The sequence below is a fragment of the Dama dama genome, chromosome 7, assembly GCF_033118175.1.
Source record: "Dama dama isolate Ldn47 chromosome 7, ASM3311817v1, whole genome shotgun sequence".
Classification (NCBI taxonomy): Eukaryota; Metazoa; Chordata; class Mammalia; order Artiodactyla; family Cervidae; genus Dama; species Dama dama.
This window is the reverse complement of record NC_083687.1, coordinates 25,868,026-25,887,597: the sequence shown is the minus strand read 5'-3', so window position 1 is coordinate 25,887,597 and position 19,572 is coordinate 25,868,026. Positions and strand designations below refer to the sequence as shown.

At 38.0% G+C, this 19,572-nt stretch overlaps 1 protein-coding gene and 1 non-coding gene across 2 annotated transcripts in view; one reads left to right on the top strand and one right to left on the bottom strand.

Annotated features, from left to right (window-relative positions):
• The window catches only part of PKHD1 (PKHD1 ciliary IPT domain containing fibrocystin/polyductin), a 428,428-nt gene that overhangs the window by 374,226 nt on the left and 34,630 nt on the right, over window positions 1–19,572 (top strand). The window contains exon 60 of the mRNA XM_061146900.1: window positions 12,948–13,959. Coding sequence (XP_061002883.1) covers window positions 12,948–13,959 — 1,012 coding nt within the window. The remainder of the gene's footprint in view (window positions 1–12,947; window positions 13,960–19,572) is intronic.
• LOC133060069 (U6 spliceosomal RNA) lies at window positions 11,171–11,277 on the bottom strand. The gene has a single exon (XR_009693731.1). It is a non-coding gene; the product is annotated as a U6 spliceosomal RNA (small nuclear RNA).

Genomic DNA, 19,572 nt, shown 5'->3' with positions numbered 1-19,572 from the left:
GACATTAATAACCTTCTGTGTGCAGTATATTGAGGAAATTTTATGGTAAAGAAAGCAAATTTGCAGAGATTCATGGGACTACTTTTTCAAGGAGCATTAGCAGAGAAGATTGATTCTGATGTATTATTAATAGAAGCAAAAATTATGATCAATTATGTAGAGAATATTTATTTTTAGAGGGAAAAGTTCTAGTCCAAATGTTAACTGAGAATTCGATCATTTCATGTCCTCATCCTGTCTCCTGAGGACCAAAAAACAAACAAAAAAGCTTTTCTTCATGTTCTTTGTTCCCTTCCCTAAAGCTGGATATATGCTTAGAGAAAAGGATATACATGAGAATAGCAAAGATGCTGTATCCATCAGAGTAGGGTGGATACACCCTGCAAATCTTAGTACCTCAAAAAACACAAAGGTTTATTTCTTGCTGACACTTCTTATATATCTCTGGTTGGCAGAGACCCAGTCTGAGAAATCAGCTTTCTTGTACTTTGCTGGTCAGTGTCTCAGAGACAAACTTGGAACTCTTAGAGCAGGGGTTGGCAAACATATTCTGTAAAGGGCCTGATAGTAAATATTTTCAACTTTGCAGGTCATAGAGTTTCTTGTTGCAATGACTCAAGTCTGTTATTACAGTGCAGAATCAGGGTTTACAACAGTTTACAATGCATAAACAAATGAGTATGGGCTGTGTTCCAGTAAAACTTTATTTACAACAATAGCCAGTGGGCTAGATTTGGCCTATGGCCTGTAATTTGCCAACTCTTTCAATTAAGTTCTATAGCCCCAAAGGGACACTTGGTACCTCTGCTAAATGATTATTTTTGTTGAGTCACTAAGTCATGTCTGACTCTTTTGAGAACCTGTGGACTGTAGCCCACCAGGCTTCTCTGTCCGTGGGATTTCCCAGGGGAGGATACTAAGTGGGTCCCATTCCCTTCTCTAGGGGATTTTCCCAACCCAGGTATCTAACTCGGATCTCCTGCATTGCAGGCAATTTCTTTACTGCTGAGCCACGGGAGAGGCCCCTGCCCAATGACTAATGGCCAACTAATGATTTTACTTAACCAAGAGAGGATAGGGAAGTACAAGCCTATCGCTTCCTGAGATAAGCCTAGACTTTACATATGTTCGCACACATACATGGAAAATGATGAAGAATTAGTTGAGTGGTTATTTTCATAGTTCCACAGACTTGCTTGATTAAACCTACAGGTCTTTTATTTTTTACTTTTTTAAATGAAAGTCTTTTAAAAAATATTTATTTATTTGACTATTCTGGGTCTTGGTTGCAGCATATGGGATCGATCTAGTTCCCTGATCAGGGATCAAACCTGAGACCCCTCCATTGGGAGCACAGAGTCCTAGCCACTGGACCACCAGGAAGTCCCACCTACAGTTCTTTGAAAGTTTCTCTGTCCCCTCAGTTTTGTCCTTAAATCAGAAAATCAGACTTTACAAGGTGCCATGTTCATCTTCTCTTTAAGAGGCAGTGGAAGTGGCCAGTCAATCAAAGAGGATGCTGCTCAGCTCTGTTTATGCAGCCTTGGGGCCATGCACATTCACCTGTGGGGATCCTAAAGTGAATCAGGTTATGTACCCTAAAACATCTTGGGAAGGAGTTGGGGGGAGCAAGAGAGGCATTTTATCAGATGACATTTCTCGGTGGTGAAGTTGCCTAGGGGACAAGTCATTTTCTTGCAGACCAGTTTTTGAGAAGTTTCCAGCTGTCTCAGTGCAGTCTGGTCATAGGGAACAGTGACAGAAGGGTTTTTGGTTCATTCTACTGTAGATGGAGCCTCACTTAAACCTGTTGGACCACAAGATGATGTCACTTTATGTATTTGTTTCCAGCATACCCACTTGCCTCCCTAAATCACAAGACAACCCCAATTTGCACCTCCTGTTTCACCATTCTTTTATAAAGTTGAATGATTCCATGCCTTCAGTCGACTCACCTCTTTCAAGTTTTATCGGTACTTACTGCTCTAAGAGCAAAATGTAAAGAGTCCATTTATTTTTACACAATTCAACTCATTAATATATCTGACTTTTCTCCATAGGAAGTGTTTGACTAGATATAGAGAAATGTATACTCACGCAGATCTGTGAGTTAAAACAGAGATACTAGGAATCTATTATAAAGGTACCTGACTCTCTGCACATGACAATATCTGCTCATGTTGATTATAATCCATAACTTCTATAATTTTAGGGCATTTTTGCATATTATCAGACAGCAGAACACTTTGTAATCCATGTTAATAATTATATTTCAAAAGGATAAAAAAATACAGATAGCAAAGCAGGTGCTTGAACCGGGATCCATGAGTTGGTGATAGTCCTAAAATTTCATCCTCCTATTCAGTGATATTTATGTTGAATATGAGAAGATCCTAAAGGCAAAGATTACTTGACCATGACAAAGAGGACCACTTAAAAAGACGAGCCTACATCTAAAAGAAGTACGTCCAAGGTCCAGATGATATTTTTATGTAAAGTGGTGTTGTACTATACCTTGAAATTAATTATAATTGACTTCAAGGTGTGCTGTGTTTCAAAATTTCATTTCTCAGATTAAATGCCAATGTAAAGTTGTCATGGAGAAAAGCTTTAGTGCTTCTAAAGAGACTATTTTCTAAGTTTCTTTGTTTGGAATAATAATAATGATAATAATAATACCACTTATTATGTCCCAGGCATTGTTCTGAGCCTTTTAAAATACATTTGATTGTCACATCTGCCTTATGAGCTTGAAACCATTCCATGTTTCTTCCCACTTTGCAAAGGAGGAAACATAGGCAAAATTAAGTTGTTACTTGCCTAATATCACACAAGAAATAAGTAGCAGAGTCAGAATGTGGACCACTGCAGTTTGCACCAGAATCCATATAAATAACCAGCATTTGTAAGAATAACCACTCTGCTCTAACATCTTTCACATCTGGAGCATGGGGATTAGCACTGGAATGCCAGTGGAGAAGCAGCAAAATTAAAGGGCTTATAAACAACTAACCCATGTTATAGAGCAAAATCTGTGCTCTTTTTGAATTTATCTAAATTGACCACAGATTCACTGATGAGAGACCACTTCACTTTATTGGGACTGTGGAGATACAGGGAACATGTTAACCCCATTTATTTCAGTAACGGTCTCTTTGTAGATATTTTTCTTTCTAGAATGAAGGGAATGTGAAAGAAAAGGAAGCACTCTTTGCTGTCAGTCAATGGGTGCTCAGTGAACTGGGTCATCATTGTTTGTCTCTTCCCTCCGAACTTAACTGTCCTTGGTTTGTCTCCCACAAGCTTCCTTGAAAACCCTTTGCCATACTTGAGTTCCCACACATGACAGTCTGGCCTTGCAAAGAAGATTAATACAAAATATCTGCCACAGATTTGGTATTCCCAGCCCAGATCTTTATCTCAGAATAAGAGGTGGGGGGCAATTTATCTCTCATGAGTCATGGGCATTGAGATGCTGGGAACATTTCACTGGCAGGAGGAATTGGCAAAAATAGTCCCAGTGGATTTCAGGTTTATTTGACTAATTCTTTCACCACTTGTCAAATGAAACTAGTTTTGTTTAGGTAACAAAACAAGCTGTTTCCTCTGCCATTTCTCCACTGAGCAGTATAGGCACTTGTGGCGAACACACATTACTGCTAACTGTTATGATGTTTGCTGTCAAATTCATTTATTTATACAACTGCTGGAAAAAGCCTGCGGCCCATAAGCAGCCATGAAAGATTTCAGAGTCGTGGTGTGGGGTCATGAGAGGGAAAAAAGTCTCCACTGGTTATGAGAAAGGAACTGACACAGGAAACGGTCACATATGGTGCAGATTTATTGTGTCCGGGGTTTCCCATTCAAATCTCATTACACCCACAGCTCAGCGCTGGGCATGGCACGGCTACATCCATTTCAGTTTTGGCCTTCGACAGAATTACTGCTTCAGCTTCACACCAAGGACTTGGAGAGGTGATAAGTTTATCATTCTGGGGAGAGAGTGTACCCGAATTGTATTTGTAAAGAGGGCTTTTGACTGTCCCTACCTTTTTAACACACGGACATCACTTTGTTCAAAGCTGGCAGGCAAGATTTGCTAGCAGAAAAGAAATAGGAGGTGGTGATAATAGGTGGGATAGAGGTAGGGAGTATTATAAAAGGGATGAAGGGAAAGGTAAAGATAAGATGAAATGGAAACCAGTTGGAATTTTGCAGGTTTTCTGTTTTGATTAGTGGGAAAAAATAAGTGTCTTGCTTAGAGACACACGTATGTGTGTTCATGTGTCCACACACATATATATATATATGTATATGTGTATTTCTTTCTGGTCCATATTTTCTAAAAATGAACAGTCTTGTGTCCACATTTTAGCATTTTCTTCACCTTTAACTCGTTCCTTTGAGCATCTTTTATTGTGAATGCTTGCAACACTTAAACAGTGCTGTTTTAGACTCCTATCAGGCAAATGCTATTAGTTGGAGATAAGGATAGTGTCAAAAAAGGCAAAAGGAGAGTGCAAAGTATTTTTAAGTAATACTCCTTTTTAAATTATGATGAATGAATTATCAGCATGTGTTTATACCTGACTCTCAGCTGGCAAAGAATCCACCTGCAAGGCAGGATACCCTGGTTCGATTCCTGGGTCAGGAAGATCCTCTGGAGAAGGGTTACCACTCCAGTATTCTTGGGCTTTCCTGGTGACTCAGATGGTAAAGAATCCGCCTGCAGTGTGGGAGGCCTGGGTTTGATCCCTGGGGTGGGATCCCCTGGAGGAGGGCATGGCAACCCACTTCTTGCCTGGAGAATCCCCAAGGACAGAGGAGCCTATTGGGCTATAGCCCATGGGATCGCAAAGAGTCAGACATGACTGAGTGACTAAGATGTATGTTTGCATTCCTGACTCTGCACATACATCATTACATCTGACCCTGTCCATCAGCCTGTGGATTGGAAACCATTCTCAACCACATTTACAGAGGACTGAACTGAATCAGAGAGAGGATACTTACGTAATTTGCCTGTTGTTTTGCAGCTAGAAGGTGGCAGAACCAGGACACAATGCAGATTTCTCTAACTGGAAAACCTGATCTCTCGCCCCCAAGACTGAACTTCCTGAATTTGCATTTACCTTGGCTGTTTTCAGTGCAGTATTTAGTGAATAAAAATCATAATTGAGATGATACCTATTGATATTTGCAAGTCAAATCATAATACAGCATAATAATAACAATGCAAAAATATTTTCTATGTCCCTTATTTCAAGGAAAATATAGAAAAAGACATTTCCACATTGTGAAATCATATAAAATAGCCCTCTAGAATGAGTTTGAATGGACTTTCATCACCAAAAATAAGAGGTTTCTTTTCTATTTAAAAAAGGAAAAATGGTTGATTCAGAAGAAAGGGCTATTTGATACTACCTAATCCTCTGCCTCATCTTCATCACCACTTCATCACTTACTTTTATCTCCTGATCAAAGTAACACTTTTCTACAAAGAGAACAAATATTTTAAAATATTCACCAAGAAAACTCAGTAAAGACAGAAGGACCTTTCACAGAAGGCCTTCCAAGCATCTTTGCTTCATTCACATAACGGTTGGTCTTGTGTGGTTTTCCATTTTTCTCACATTAGTTAGGAAATGTATTCCCATGGAAAACAGACCCAAGTTCAAGAACTTTGGTGAGATTGTTCACATAATGGGTACAGATCACAGAATCTATAGCTCCTGAAGTCTGTTAGCCCGTTAGCCCCATGGATGTGTATTCCTCAGTGAGAGCCTGCCACAGATACTGCCTGTGCGGTATCTTCAGTCCTCCAGAGCTGTCTTCACACTTGGACATCTCTAGTCTACGCTCTCTTGACTCCTGAGCATGCAGAGTTACTTTGCCATGCCAACCACCGGCTATTAGATTGTCTTCCTCACTGAAAATGATGCCAGAGGAGACCCAGCTCCCAAATGCTACCACCTAACAATTTATGAAAAGCAACCTGCAAATGCCTTCATTTTGAAGCTCCAGGACCTAAATTTGAAATACACTGCATGTTCCAGTTCATTGAAATTTAAGTTTCCCAAATTACATTTTCTTATAGTAATCTTAACTATGTGGGTATGTGTGCAAGTATATACCATATTGTGATCACACAATAGACTCTAAGACTGATAATTCTAGATTCCAAATTAGCTAGGTTGTGTTTTGGTCATCTGTATTGAATCCATTATTCACAAGGGCACCACTTTTAATTTCTCTTCACTTTACAAGTGTAACATATGCCCATTATTTTTGAGGTTTTAAAAAATAATTTATTAATTTTGAATTCCCCATTTCAAAAACATAGATAGCTTTTCTCTATTATTTATAAAATGATCAATATGTATATCTTCTTTAATATTTCTTTGCAAGATTTCAGTTATTCCCTTTGTATATTTAGGAACACGGCTTTGATATTTTGGAATTTTACTCCTCATAGCCTGAGGGTTTATAAATGGGGATAAATTCAACCTGTCTTCACTTTTTTTGATCTGTGGCCATTTATATTTGTTAAATTAGAAATAATGAGGTGTAAATGGTGTTTGACAGAAAAGAATTGCAAATTATTTCTTTTCATTTCTTGAAAATAAGAGAATGATTATATATTTTGTTTTTGTCAAAATCTGCTATACTTTAGTGTACCATGAATTGTGAAATCTATCACAAAATGGCTAAAAAATTATCGAAGGAAATGGTGGTGTTAACCTCGAGGAAAAACAATCATTAATGTTGATGTATTTCATTCAATTTCAAACATATAAATTTCTCTCTTTTGTTGAAAAGGGGAAGATGGAAAGATTCTATGTGCCTTTGAGTCAAAACATTTATTTTAAACATACTTTTTTCTTTCCTTCTGATCCATTTTTCTAAATAAAGGATAGAAGTTGTTTCTTTTTTTTTTTCCTTTTAATTTTTTTTTTTCCTAGCAAAGACGACCCCTTTGGCATATTTTCTTTTCAAACGTGAAATGAGGTGGAAAATCCTCATTTCACGACAGGAAGGACAAATATTGACACAAAGTTAATATTTGTTAGAACCCTGGAAGCAACCTGAGTGTGTGTGTGCACATGCGCTTGTGCGTGCATGCACACACACACACACACACACACACACACACTCTCTCACATACATACTTACCCACTTTCTCTGCCTCTTCCTCTGCTAGGCATACCTAATACCCCTCGTTTCTAGGTTTCCCAGTCTATGGTTTCCAATCTAGGGAAAGGTGGACAGAGTATGTTGTATGTCTAGAGTATTTTAGGATGTTAGACTACACACAAAACAAGTGCTTGTGTGCACACCTGCACACACATGTACAACCTGCTTCATCTAATTTTTTCCACTTAGAGGGGAGCTTCTGGACTTGATCACTGGTCTTGTCCATCTTGAATGCAATAGCAGATGCTGAGCGGATACTCACTGGTCACTCAGCATTTATTAAGTCCTGTCCATTCTTGCCTTCTGGAGACGAATGCCCTGGGGTGACTGTTTGGCTGCCCCTGACAGACTGGGTCACTTTATCTATTCACATTGATTATGAAAGTCAGCTGTGGACAGACCTTGTTTTTTTTTTTTTTTTTCACCCTTCTTCTCTTAGCCTTTCTTACAAGCACCCCTGCCTGGATTTTCATGAGGAAATAATCAGATTAGGCCTTTCACGGTGAGTTCATATGGAGTTCTCTTTCTCTAGTGCGCTACTAACCGAATAAACGTGTTTAGTGGTAAATTGTAAATGACATTATGATTACCAAAGCCAGCATGGGTTTCATTTAAAAGTGATCAGAATTGCAGACCACAAAAATTGTGACTGGCAGATAAGGCCATTTGGAGAAGTGGGAAAAGAACAGACAAAAACAAGTGAGAAAGAGAATCATCACTCAAAATGAAATCCTTCCCCAATGGAAAGAGGCAGGAGAGAGAAACCCAGGGAAAGAAAAGATGGAATGCTATTTAGAAAGGGAGCTGGACTGTCTTTGTGGGTGCTGCAGGCTGTGTCTGGGAGAGGGGATGTGACTGCATCTGGCTGTATGCGTGCTCTTCTCTGAAGGGGTTCGTGTCAATTCTCTCCCACAGTGAAGTTAGTGGGAATGTGCTCTATAGCACGGGGGGCTCAGCTTGGTGCTCTGTGATAACTTAGAGGGGTGGGACAGGAGAGATGGGAGGGAGGTGCAGGAGGGAGGGGCTGTATGTATACTTATCGCCAATTCACTCTTCATTATGTAACAGAAACAAATACACCACTGTAAAGAAATTACATCACACTCCATTTTAATAAAAAGACATCCACTTAGCAGCTTTGGAACCCTGGAGCTTTCCTGTGCTTGAATTTTACCTCACCTCAAAAATAAAATACTGAAATTGATTAATTCTGAAGATGAGATAGGAAAATGGATGGAGAGCTACCGATAAACCACCATCTTTTAGTCATTGGTAAGTTTTGGAGAGATAAAAATGAAATTTCTCATTTATGAACACCAAGATTCCAAGTTTGGCTATAAAACTAAAAATTACTTGCCAAAAATCTTTAGGCTGTTGCCTTTGTTGAATTTGTGGCTCTATATTTATACTTGAGGGATGCTAAAATTTTTTAAAGGTCAAGTGGTAATATGAAAAAAGCAAATGGAATCTCAGCAAATGCATGATTTGACAAATAACCAAAAACCTCTCTGTCAATAGACTGTGTAAAGAGAACTCCTGGCCACACAATATGCCTCCTAAAGGGTTAATCACCCCAGCTGACACCACATCTAAATATAATCCCCAAATGAACGGTTTGGATTCCATTCTATCTTGCCAAAAGCACAGGTAGAAGTTTAAAGATGTTCTTCTTCTTGTGACTGTTACTAAGTAATTGTGTGAATCATAATTTCTGTGGTCAGTTTTACTGTCTATAAACTATGAATAATTAAACTTGCCATTAAGATTTAGGTAAAAGTGGTTAGGAAAAGAAGAAGGGAAGAAAATAAGGGATGGAGGGAGGAAAGAAAGAAGGAAGAATCACCAGCCTTATAGCTTAGAGGTATCTTTGTAGTGCCAATTCTACCATTTGGCATTTTAATCCCTGTTTGATTCTGTCCCCATTCCAGGTACCACTCCTATGAGTCTATGGACTTCCTGTCAGATATTTCTTTATCTGAAACTCTCCCAAGGAAACATTATAAATTATTTGCAACAACCATGGAAAAACCACCATCTAAAACCTGTTGAATCAATTAATCAGAGTCTCCCACTGACAAAACTGTATGCAAACCTTCAGGACCCCTCTGATAGTTTCCATGCCACTGTATATATTCCATGCCAGAGTATAAAGATACGATGTGTTTTCCTTAAGATTCCTGCTTACCCCAGTCATTATCCCTGGTCTACCACTACGTACTATCTTCTGGAGACGTCTCCACAACATGTCTTCCCTGATTCATTAATAGGCTTATCCAAGCCTTTACGCCCTTGCTCCACTTGTTTAATGAATTAATGAACAAGCTGAGAAAAAAATGCTTTGTCATAACAGAAATTATTTTGTGGACAAATCATTTACCTGATTCCAGAACAGAAGATTCTTATAATCAACTATAATTCCACTCTTATGGTTTCATGTGAAATAATTGGATCTCTCATGATACTGAGCTATCAAATATTGACATTAATTCAAGGGACAATTCTCTCAATACACTTTTGTGGTATACTCTGTTATTGTGATGAGTTAGTTTAAATTGTATTCAAGTTACAGAATAATAACCTTATAACTAGACACCTGGAAAGAATAGATAAATTATTTGAAGAATAAGAGTTTTGAAAAGGACATTATGTATCAATCAACTGATACACATTAATGAGTTTCTATTGTGTTTGATGTAGGATATTAAGTAAGCCCTATGTGAAAGGTCGGGCATATTGAGACATGCCCCGGAAAAGTGCCGCAAGGCAAATTCCGGAGGCTGGCTAACTTCCGGGGACCGACCCCCTGCAGCCTGGTCCAATCAGGTACCGACCCGGAGCCCTCGGACACTGACCGCCGCTGTAGCCCGTGCTTTCTTCCTTATATGAAAAGACCTGGCTTGGACGCCGGCCCTGGCTATAAAACCCCGCCCCCGGGAGTTCTGCCCGAGAGCTACCGCTCAATAAAGGCCTTTACCACCGGTCCTTAGAGGCGGCTTTTTTCCTCCCGCGGCGTTTTCTAACACTATGATAATTAAAATATGAGATAACAGTCTTAGGCCTTGAGAAATGACCCCTTAAGAACATTGGTTCCTAGTGTTTATGTAATTTATCAAAGTACATATAATTAGTAGCAGAGAATGATTGAAAATCATATCAACTAAGAGACTAAGTATTTTGTTTAGGGACAATTCCAAGAATTTGACAATATACAGAGGTCACTTTAAAATACCTTGTAACTGCTGGATGAGAAGCAGAAAGAAAAAAGTCAGAGATCTATGAAGCTCGATAGAATGTGAACAATTCATCAATGGCATCAGCATGGCTGAAAAAAGTGTTTAAAAAGAAGGAAAGTAAGCAGTAGGTTTAGAAAAGAGGAACTAGAGTGATTCAAGGATCTTCCGTGAGGGAAGACTACCTAACTATCTCGTTTGAAAAGGGGATAACAGTAGTAGAGATTGGTGTATCATAGTCTCAAAAAAGAACTTCCATGACTATTAAGGTCATGCAGTTAGTTAATTTTCTTAATACTTTTTCCATGTTATTTTTTTCATTTGTTTTTCATTTATTTTTATTAGTTGGAGGCTAATCACTTTACAACATTGTAGTAGTTTTTGCCATACATTGACATGAATCAGCCATGGATTTACATGTGTTCCCCATCCCGATCCCCCTTCCTGCCTCCCTCCCCATCCCATCCCTTTGGGTCTTCCCAGTGCACCAGCCCTGAGCACATGTCTCATGCATCCAATCTGGGCTGGTGATCTGTTTCATCCTTGATAGTATACTTGTTTCAATGCTGTTCTCTCAGAACATCCCACCCTCGCCTTCTCCCACAGAGTCCAAAAGTCTGTTCTGTACATCTGTGTCTCTTTTTCTGTTTTGCATATAGGGTTATCGTTACCATCTTTTTAAATTCCATATATATGCGTTAGTATACTGTATTGGTCTTTATCTTTCTGGCTTACTTCACTCTGTAAAAAATATGGAACGCTTCACGAATTTGCATGTCATCCTTGCGCAGGGGCCATGCTAATCTTCTCTGTATCGTTCCAATTTTAGTATATGTGCTACTGAAGTGAGCACTCCATGTTTTTGAAGATGAGTTAAACACACTCTATGTAATGGTGACCATTTAAAAATTTTTACAATTAAATCTATACATAAATTAATAATTTTGCATTTAATTTAGCAAATTCAATTTGTTTAAGAGGTGAAACAATTAGAATTTTCAGTTTTGTGTCAGTTTTCAAGGATTTGGCTTATTTCATCTAAGTTTTTTGTTTGTTGTTGGTTTCATTGAATTTTTCTCTTATATTTATTTTTTCTTAAAAATATATATTTTTTATTGAAGTATAGTTGACTTACAATGTTTCATGTGCACAGTAAGGTGATTCAGTTATACATATACACATATATTTTTTGAAATTATTTTCCATTATATGTTATTCCAGTAAATCTTTGCTATACAGGTTCCCTGTACATCCTGCATTAGTAATAATTTGGCTTTTTTTTTTCTTTCTAATCTTTAGGCTGTTTAGATGAACATGCACTAGGGCAAGTTAAAACATGTAGGAAACAATACAAGACAATTTTGTGACTATTAAGTTGAAGTCAGAGGAACTCTTTGTTAGAAGATAAAATATACTTTTGAATTCAGAACAAAACAAATTCTAGGTTCATAGAAATATCAGGAGTGGCCGGAATAATGAATAATGCTGTTTCTTCAAATGCTTTCATTACGTGCAGTCATACTCGAGTTGTGTTCTGCTAAGTCGCTCAGTTGTGTTTGACTCTCTGTGACCCCATGGACTATAGCCCACCAGGCTCCTCTGTCCATGGAATTCTCCAGGCAAGAATACTGGAATGGATTGCCATACCCTCCTCCAGGGGATCTTCCCAGCCCAGGGATTGAAGCCAGATATCCCGCATTGCAGTGGATTCTTTACCCTCTGAGCCACCAGGGAGTTGAGCTCTATTTAATGTCGACACTCCCAAATTACTACTTTCTTCTTTTTCTCCTTTTGTATTTCTTTTTTCTTCATGTTTAGAGAAAAAAAGAGTTTGATAAAATTATATAGTCTTACATCCAAACTCTTTCACAATCTGGTCACAATATACCTTTGCAGTTTTAATATACTTCCATAAAATTTCTGTCCCAGCCGCCTCAATCTATCTACCTCTTTCCCATTGACTCAAATATTATCACCTCCCTCTCATCTATTGTTTTTCCATTATTGGAGGCCTTAGTGATTATTCCTTTTTCTTAATTACTTTGCTTTACTTTTACCATTTAGCTATTACATACATTATTAACTTTAAATAACATTTTATGTAACATATGCATTTGAATTATATTGCATGCCGCTTGCTCAGTCATGTCCAACTCTTTGTGGCCCCATGCATTATATAGCCCGCCAGACTCCTCTATCCATGGGATTTTCCAGGCAAGAATACTGAAGTGGGTTGCCATTTCCTCCTCCAGGGGATCTTCCAGACCCAGGTTTTGAACCTGCATCTCCTGTGTCTCCTGCATTGCAGGAGGATTCTTTACCCACTAAGCAATAGGACCTGTTATTTAATATATGTATCTTTCCATGTTTTTCCTAAGACTTTGTTGCATTCTCAGTATCTAGTACACTTGAATATTCAGTAAATGTTTCCTGAGGTTACAGGTCATGGTGAGCGTGATGGATTGGAAATCATCTTTGAGAGACTATAGTTCTTAAGTCACTTTTTTCCCCTCTATTTTATAGGCACATTTAGAGAAGAGCAGAAATGCACCTACCGACCCCTGATAAATGGCTACATCTGCAAACAGACTGACCAAGTGATCTTGATTCTTGATGGTGCTGATACCACTTGGGCAATGCAGAAGTTATATCCAGTTGTATCTGTGACTAGCGGTTTTGTTGACACCTTTAGTAGCATAAATGCCAGTGCTCCCTGCTTCATTTCAAGGTCTGTATCTGCTTTCTATTCCATTGTGCCCACCAGGAAAATCACGAAGATCTGCTTTGTGGATCAGACTCCTCATGTTTTGCATTTTTTTCTATTGGGGAACAATACCTCTAAGCTCCTCTTGGCTGTATTCTACCATGAACTCCAGCACCCATATGTTTTCTTAAGAGACAGATTCATTCCACCTACTCAAGTTCATTCAACTTCCTCACTGTTGAATGAGTCTGTTGGCTCCAACTATTTCAGCGTCACAGATAACCTCTTGTATGTTGTCCTACAAGGAGAGGAGCCCATTGAAATACAGTCAAGTGTTTCCATTCATTTGGCCCTCAATGTGATGTTTTCAGTTCTAGAAAAAGGCTGGGAAATCATGATCCTTGAAAGACTAACTGTCTTCTTGCAGATTAGCCAAGATCAAATCAGATTTATTCATCAGATGCCTGGAAATGAAGCAACCTTAAAGGCCATGGCTGATAGTAGAGCAAAGAGAAAGCGCACTTGCCCAACTGTGACTTGTACCAGTCATGACCGAGTGGGTCAACGTAGACCTCTCATGGTAGAAATGAACTCAAATAGAGATATACCCCCCACCACTATGGAAACTATCTCAAAAGTGATGGTCATTGAAATTGGTGATCTGCCAACAGTAAGGAACACTGGACTGATTCCATCTTTATCAAGTAACAAATTACAGAATTTGGCTCACCAGGTTATCATTGCTCAACAGACTGGATTACTAGAAAATGTCCTCAATATGACTATTGGGGCCTTACTGGTGACTCAGTCAAAGGGAGTCATCGGCTATGGGTAAGTACTAATTATAACAACATCTAAATGTGAGCTGATTTCTTTGATACATATTGCAAATGTCAGTCTATTTACACAGAATTACATGAACTGCCTGCTTTTTAAGATAAGAATAAAAATGCCAAGAGCTGTTTATAGACTTAAATTCTCAATTTTAAAATTTGTGATTAAATCTAGAGTCTTTGTGGTTATTCTATTTCCTAGGTAAGTGTGGATGTTATATTAATATTTTTGTACTTTAAATTTTAAGCATAGACAGAGAGATTTTTCTAAGGCAACTTGTTTTCAACTTGTTTATTCATTCATTTATCATGTGATGCATTTTAGCAGTGGCAAGATTCTGGGGTTGCTAAAGTGAAACAGATATGATCTTTGCCTTATGGGACAAAAACACTATCACAATTCCATACAGCCATGAGTTAAAACCCGTGAGTACCCATGGGGTTGATAAATATCCTGCCTGTAGGGACTGAGGAATGGACTTACATTTAGGAACATTTTGGAAAGATGACTAGGAGTTTACTAAGTTAAAACAGTGATTCTGTTTGGGTTTTATTCAACCTAGGATTATAAAGGGCTTCCCTGGTGGCTTAGCTGGTAAAGAATCTGCCTGTAATGCGGGTGACCTGGATTCAATCCCTGGGTTGGGAAGATCCCCTGGAGAAGAGAAAGGCTACCCACTCCAGTATTCTGGCCTGGAGAAGTCCATTGATTGTATAGTCCGTGGGGTCGCAAAGAATTGGACACGACTGAGCGACTTTCACTTATTTGGGCTTCCCTTGTGGTTCAGCTGGTAAAGAATCTGCCTGCACTGTGGGAGGGAGATCTGGTTCCGATTCTTGGGTTAGGAAGATCTGCTAGAGAAGGGAAAGGCTACCCACTCCAGTATTTTGGCCTAGAGAATTCCATGGACTGTATAGTCTGTGGGGTCACAAAGAGTTGGACACGACTGAGTGATTTTCACTTCACAGGATTATAAATCCCTGCAAAGATGTCAAATTGTGTGAGGCAAGATCATAATCGCTGCCAACTATGTTTATGGCACAGATCTGTGTAAGATCTGTAATGTCCTTTTTGCTATGTTATTCTGACTCTGTAAGTTTGTGTTTTGAAGGTCTTTACCAGATCGGTGTTGACTACATATTTCAGAAGTAAATCTACCTCAACATTTCCCTGAGCCTAGTAAATGAAGAAGTACATGAAGTACACAACAAGGGAAGGTAGATATAAATTACTCTCAGATTTATAGTCGTGATACCCTAGAGATGAATTGTCCAGTCCGAGTTTACCTAAGACATCTGTCATGAGGTCAAGACGATTAGAGTCCCAAGCTCCATTTTTAGCAGATACAAAAGGACCAGAGATGATACTGCAGACTGAGAGACAATATGAAATTGTCATAATGCTTGGGAAACAGATATAAACTAACCATCTCACACATGCATGCTGTGAGGTTATAGAGTACTCAAGAGAGTCAACCTTATAGATTCCCTGCAAGTTTGCTGCCACCACTGAAAAAATAAGCTCAAACTCATGCACATGTTGTTGATATAGTTGATATTGGGTCCCTGAAATAGATATGATTATTCTGAACTATATAACCCAATGAAATTTTAGAGCATTCATATTCTTTTATTAAAAGATTTTTCTATTGCTGCTTTTTCACTACATTTGTGGTAGTTATAATAAATAAATAATTAGTATTTAATAGATATTAATTGCTTTTGTACAGCTGTCTTCAGTAGATGTGGGATTCTTTATAAACTAAAAAGCAAAACAAAAAGATAGACCTTTACATTTTAAGGAGTATTCAAGAAATACATTGACTGCCTTTTTATACACAAAGCAATATAAACGAATGACAAATTAGCTAGTGTTTTTGTATCATATTTTACCTATATTTGGTGTTCATCTTTCTTATATGGAAGAAATTATAAGAAAACTCAAGCAATTTTTTTTTGGATTCTGGTTGATTTGAAGGGCTTTGGAAATTGCTAGCTTAGAATTAAAAAGTACTCCTAGTTGTATAATTGCTCAAAATCTATTAAATCTTGGATATTTTATCAATCACCAACCCATCATCTTGTTGTTGACATAATCATATTATGCATGATGATATAAAAATCAGGAATCTGCATGTCAATGTATGACAAAAACCACTACAATATTGTAAAGTAATTAGCCTCCAACTAATAAAAATAAATGGAAAAAAAATCAGGAATCTGAAAAAAGTGATGCTACTGTATCTTAGCTTTTGTTTGAATATATCTTATTTAGCCCAATTTCATTTAGATCCCACTGAGTTCTTATGAGCATGTTCTATGGATGGGTGACTAAAAAGTCCTAGGACCAGGGCACTGCTAAATTTTATTTAGACTTTATGGTACTGAGCTTTCAATAGGTCATCCTTCCAAAATGACTGATTTGTATATTATATTTAAAAAACTTAGTAAATATTTAGCTTTTAACTAGAAAGAGAGTAAAGTCAAAGAGTAGAAACAATAGAGGTAAAGCAGAGGAAACCCAGGAAAGAGCGTGCATCCAGCCCAAGAGCAGGTATGCGTACATATGTGAGGGAACATCATTGCACCATAAGCTTCAGAGAACAGATCACTTTTATCGCCCAGCATCCATCAGAACCATCATGCTTTCACATTTGACTCAGATATTTCTGATTTAGTAAGAAACTACTGAACATGTATAACATCAGTTTTCTGTTGGTTGTGTTATATTCCCCATCTCTTTCAGTTTCTTTAGTATTTTAAGAGATGTTTCCAAGACATAAAGCAAAATAAAAATTTTCTGAAGCTAAGGAAAGGCTGCTTCTGAAGTATATCTAAATAAATTGCTGCAGAATAAGAAATGCCACGTCCTAAGGGATTTAATGAGAACTAGCAAGTTTTCCCATGGTCCTAAGAATTGCACAGTATGGTAAACAACCCTGAAGCCTTGTGCAGGTCCCAGGGCCAGCCCTGTTTCTTTCAGCTTTGATCAGTGTCAACTGGGACTTCCACTGAACTCACTGGAAAGTCATTGACAAACTAGTGACTTGACCTTGAGATCGCAGAAATTAGTCTGAGGACATAGACCTTTCAGTGGAAACATTTAGGATGTTCTTGAAAGATTCACTCTTGTTAATTTAATGGGGTTGCATGTATTTCAACAAATTGAGGGCATATCAAACATTGACTTACCAAGAGAAGTACTACCTGCTTTCAAAAAGCTATCAACTTCTGCCTTGTGGGGAGAAATGGAGTGCTATTTTTTAATTAAATAATACACAGTGAATTGGCCTCTCCTGATCTTTATCCTCCTCTAGAGGCATCTAGATATAAGTGTCTTCCACATGGCTAAGTCAGTTCTGTGAGCCTGTTTTCCGTCTTCCAAACTTTGTTAACCTTTATTGTTGGTTGCTCTCTCCTCTCCTGCCTTCTTCATCCTTGTGGATTTACACCATTTTTATTCACTTTTGTTCTTTTAAGTAATTTCAGTGGAGTAGGGGAAACAGAGATAAACATATATTCAACCTGCCCTTTTTAAACTTGGAGTTTCCCACCGGTGTCCTATTTTTATGGTCTACCTTTTATCTGGAATCCTGGCAGTAGAAACTTGATTTTTGCTCTCTTGAATTTCTTTCCCTCTTGTCTTTTTTTTCCCCCACCTTTCTCCTGCTTCATTAAAAAAAAAGAAAAAAACCTCTAAGTAATGTGTTTTGTCATATGATATACATAAATATATCTGTATCTTTTATGGAAGTTTAGCTATTGAAATGCTAAAGCTATTTGTGGTTGGCAGAATTTCCGAAATGACAGTCCTAGTCCTGGGAACCTACGAATGTGATTACATAGCATTTCCATGAACACAGTATGTTATGTGGCATAGTTTGCCTTAAAATAGAATACCCAGGATTATCAAGGTGGGGCCGTTTTAACACAGGAGACCTGAAGGGAGGAGAGTTTTCTCCTGCTGTAGCAGAATAAGGCAGAAGAGGAAGGCAAAAAGATTCGAAGTGTGAGAAGGAATTGAAGTGTCACTGCTTTTAGGATGGAAAGCACCACACGAGAAAAAAAAAAACCAGACCGACTTTAGAAAGTGGACCTTGGCCGAAGGCCGGCAAGGAAACAGGGACCTCTATTCCATGGCTACAAGGAAATGAATTCTGTGAACAATCGGAATGAGTTTGGAAATGGATTCTTAGGCAGAGATCCGAGCCAAGCCTGTCTGAACTCTTGACCCACAACCTGAAGATCATAAATTTGTGATATTTTAAACCATGAAAATGTATGGAGTTTTGTTACACAGCCATAGAGAACTAATATGCTATCTCACATAAAGCTCTTTGTTTATGATATTGCCATGAACCTTGGGTCCTAAAATCAGCTACAGGGATGGTGAACATTGTTCTGTGGCTCTGTTTATCTGTGTGTTTTTGTATCCATCACATTAGTAGCTTTTTAAGTTTTCTCATTCTGTAAAAGAAGTCCTTTATCAAGCTGACTTGAATAGATAAGAAAACTAGGAGAGGCAGTTGGTGAGAGGAGTCTATTGGTGACCTCAGGCTCATTTAGCATCTTCTCTTGTGCAACCTCTCCCTGCCCCCTGGGCACCTGCTTTCTGGGAAACAGCTGTTTGGAGTATGCAAGGACAGAATCTTCCTGTCATGGGAGGATGTTCTTCTCAAGACTGGCAGAATGTTCATCCTGGAAAGGATACCCGCATTGCCAGTCTGTGTCTTTCCTCCCTCCTGGCAAAACCACAGCTTTGCCATTAAGGAATGTTTCTGCACCGTTTCTTCTCTTTACTGCAATACAAATTCACTGCTTTGTTGAGTGAGGTGGGTGGCAAAATTATCATAATGGTATTTTATATATGTGGCTTTGTGGGGAAATGAGATGCTCTGCATAAGTAAACTTTTCATTTAATTAAAAATTGTTTTTTATCACTACATTTTTTAAAAGACTTCATCTCTTGAACAGAAAAGAATACATATATTATCCAGTCTCATTAAATGGAAAATAATGCAGACCGATCACATTTTTATTGATGATTCATGGTCATCATTAAAGCTATCATTTATTTCACAGCCCTGTTTCTGCACTGATGCCCTTAGGGACCCTTGTTCTTGTACTAAATAGCCCCAGACCGCTAAATCTTTGATTCTACTTCTGCAGTTTATATTTTTTCTGCTATCTTCCTTATAAACAGGAGGTTAACTTTAATCCATTATTTCTGTTGACTTATCTGTGTCCAGTAGTTTTCCACCCATATGTACATGTAGTTCTAATCCCAAAATTGAACTGTACTAACTTACAATCAAGTCATTTAAGATGTGTACAAATGGTGGAGTTGTAGCTAAATATAATAAAGACTCATGAAAACTTACATTTGAATGGTTTTTAATTCCCCAAACATTAATTGAACAGTTATTATGTCCAGAAAATTATATGGCTTATATGAAAATCTAGACGTTTTAAAGTTAATATAGGGACAACAAATATTTACATAACTACTATCTAATAAGCGTATGTGTATTAAAGTCTCATTATTCTACATCTATTACAAGGAAATCATTGATTCAATATGGACCTGCTTAACCATTAGTTCTTCATAAAA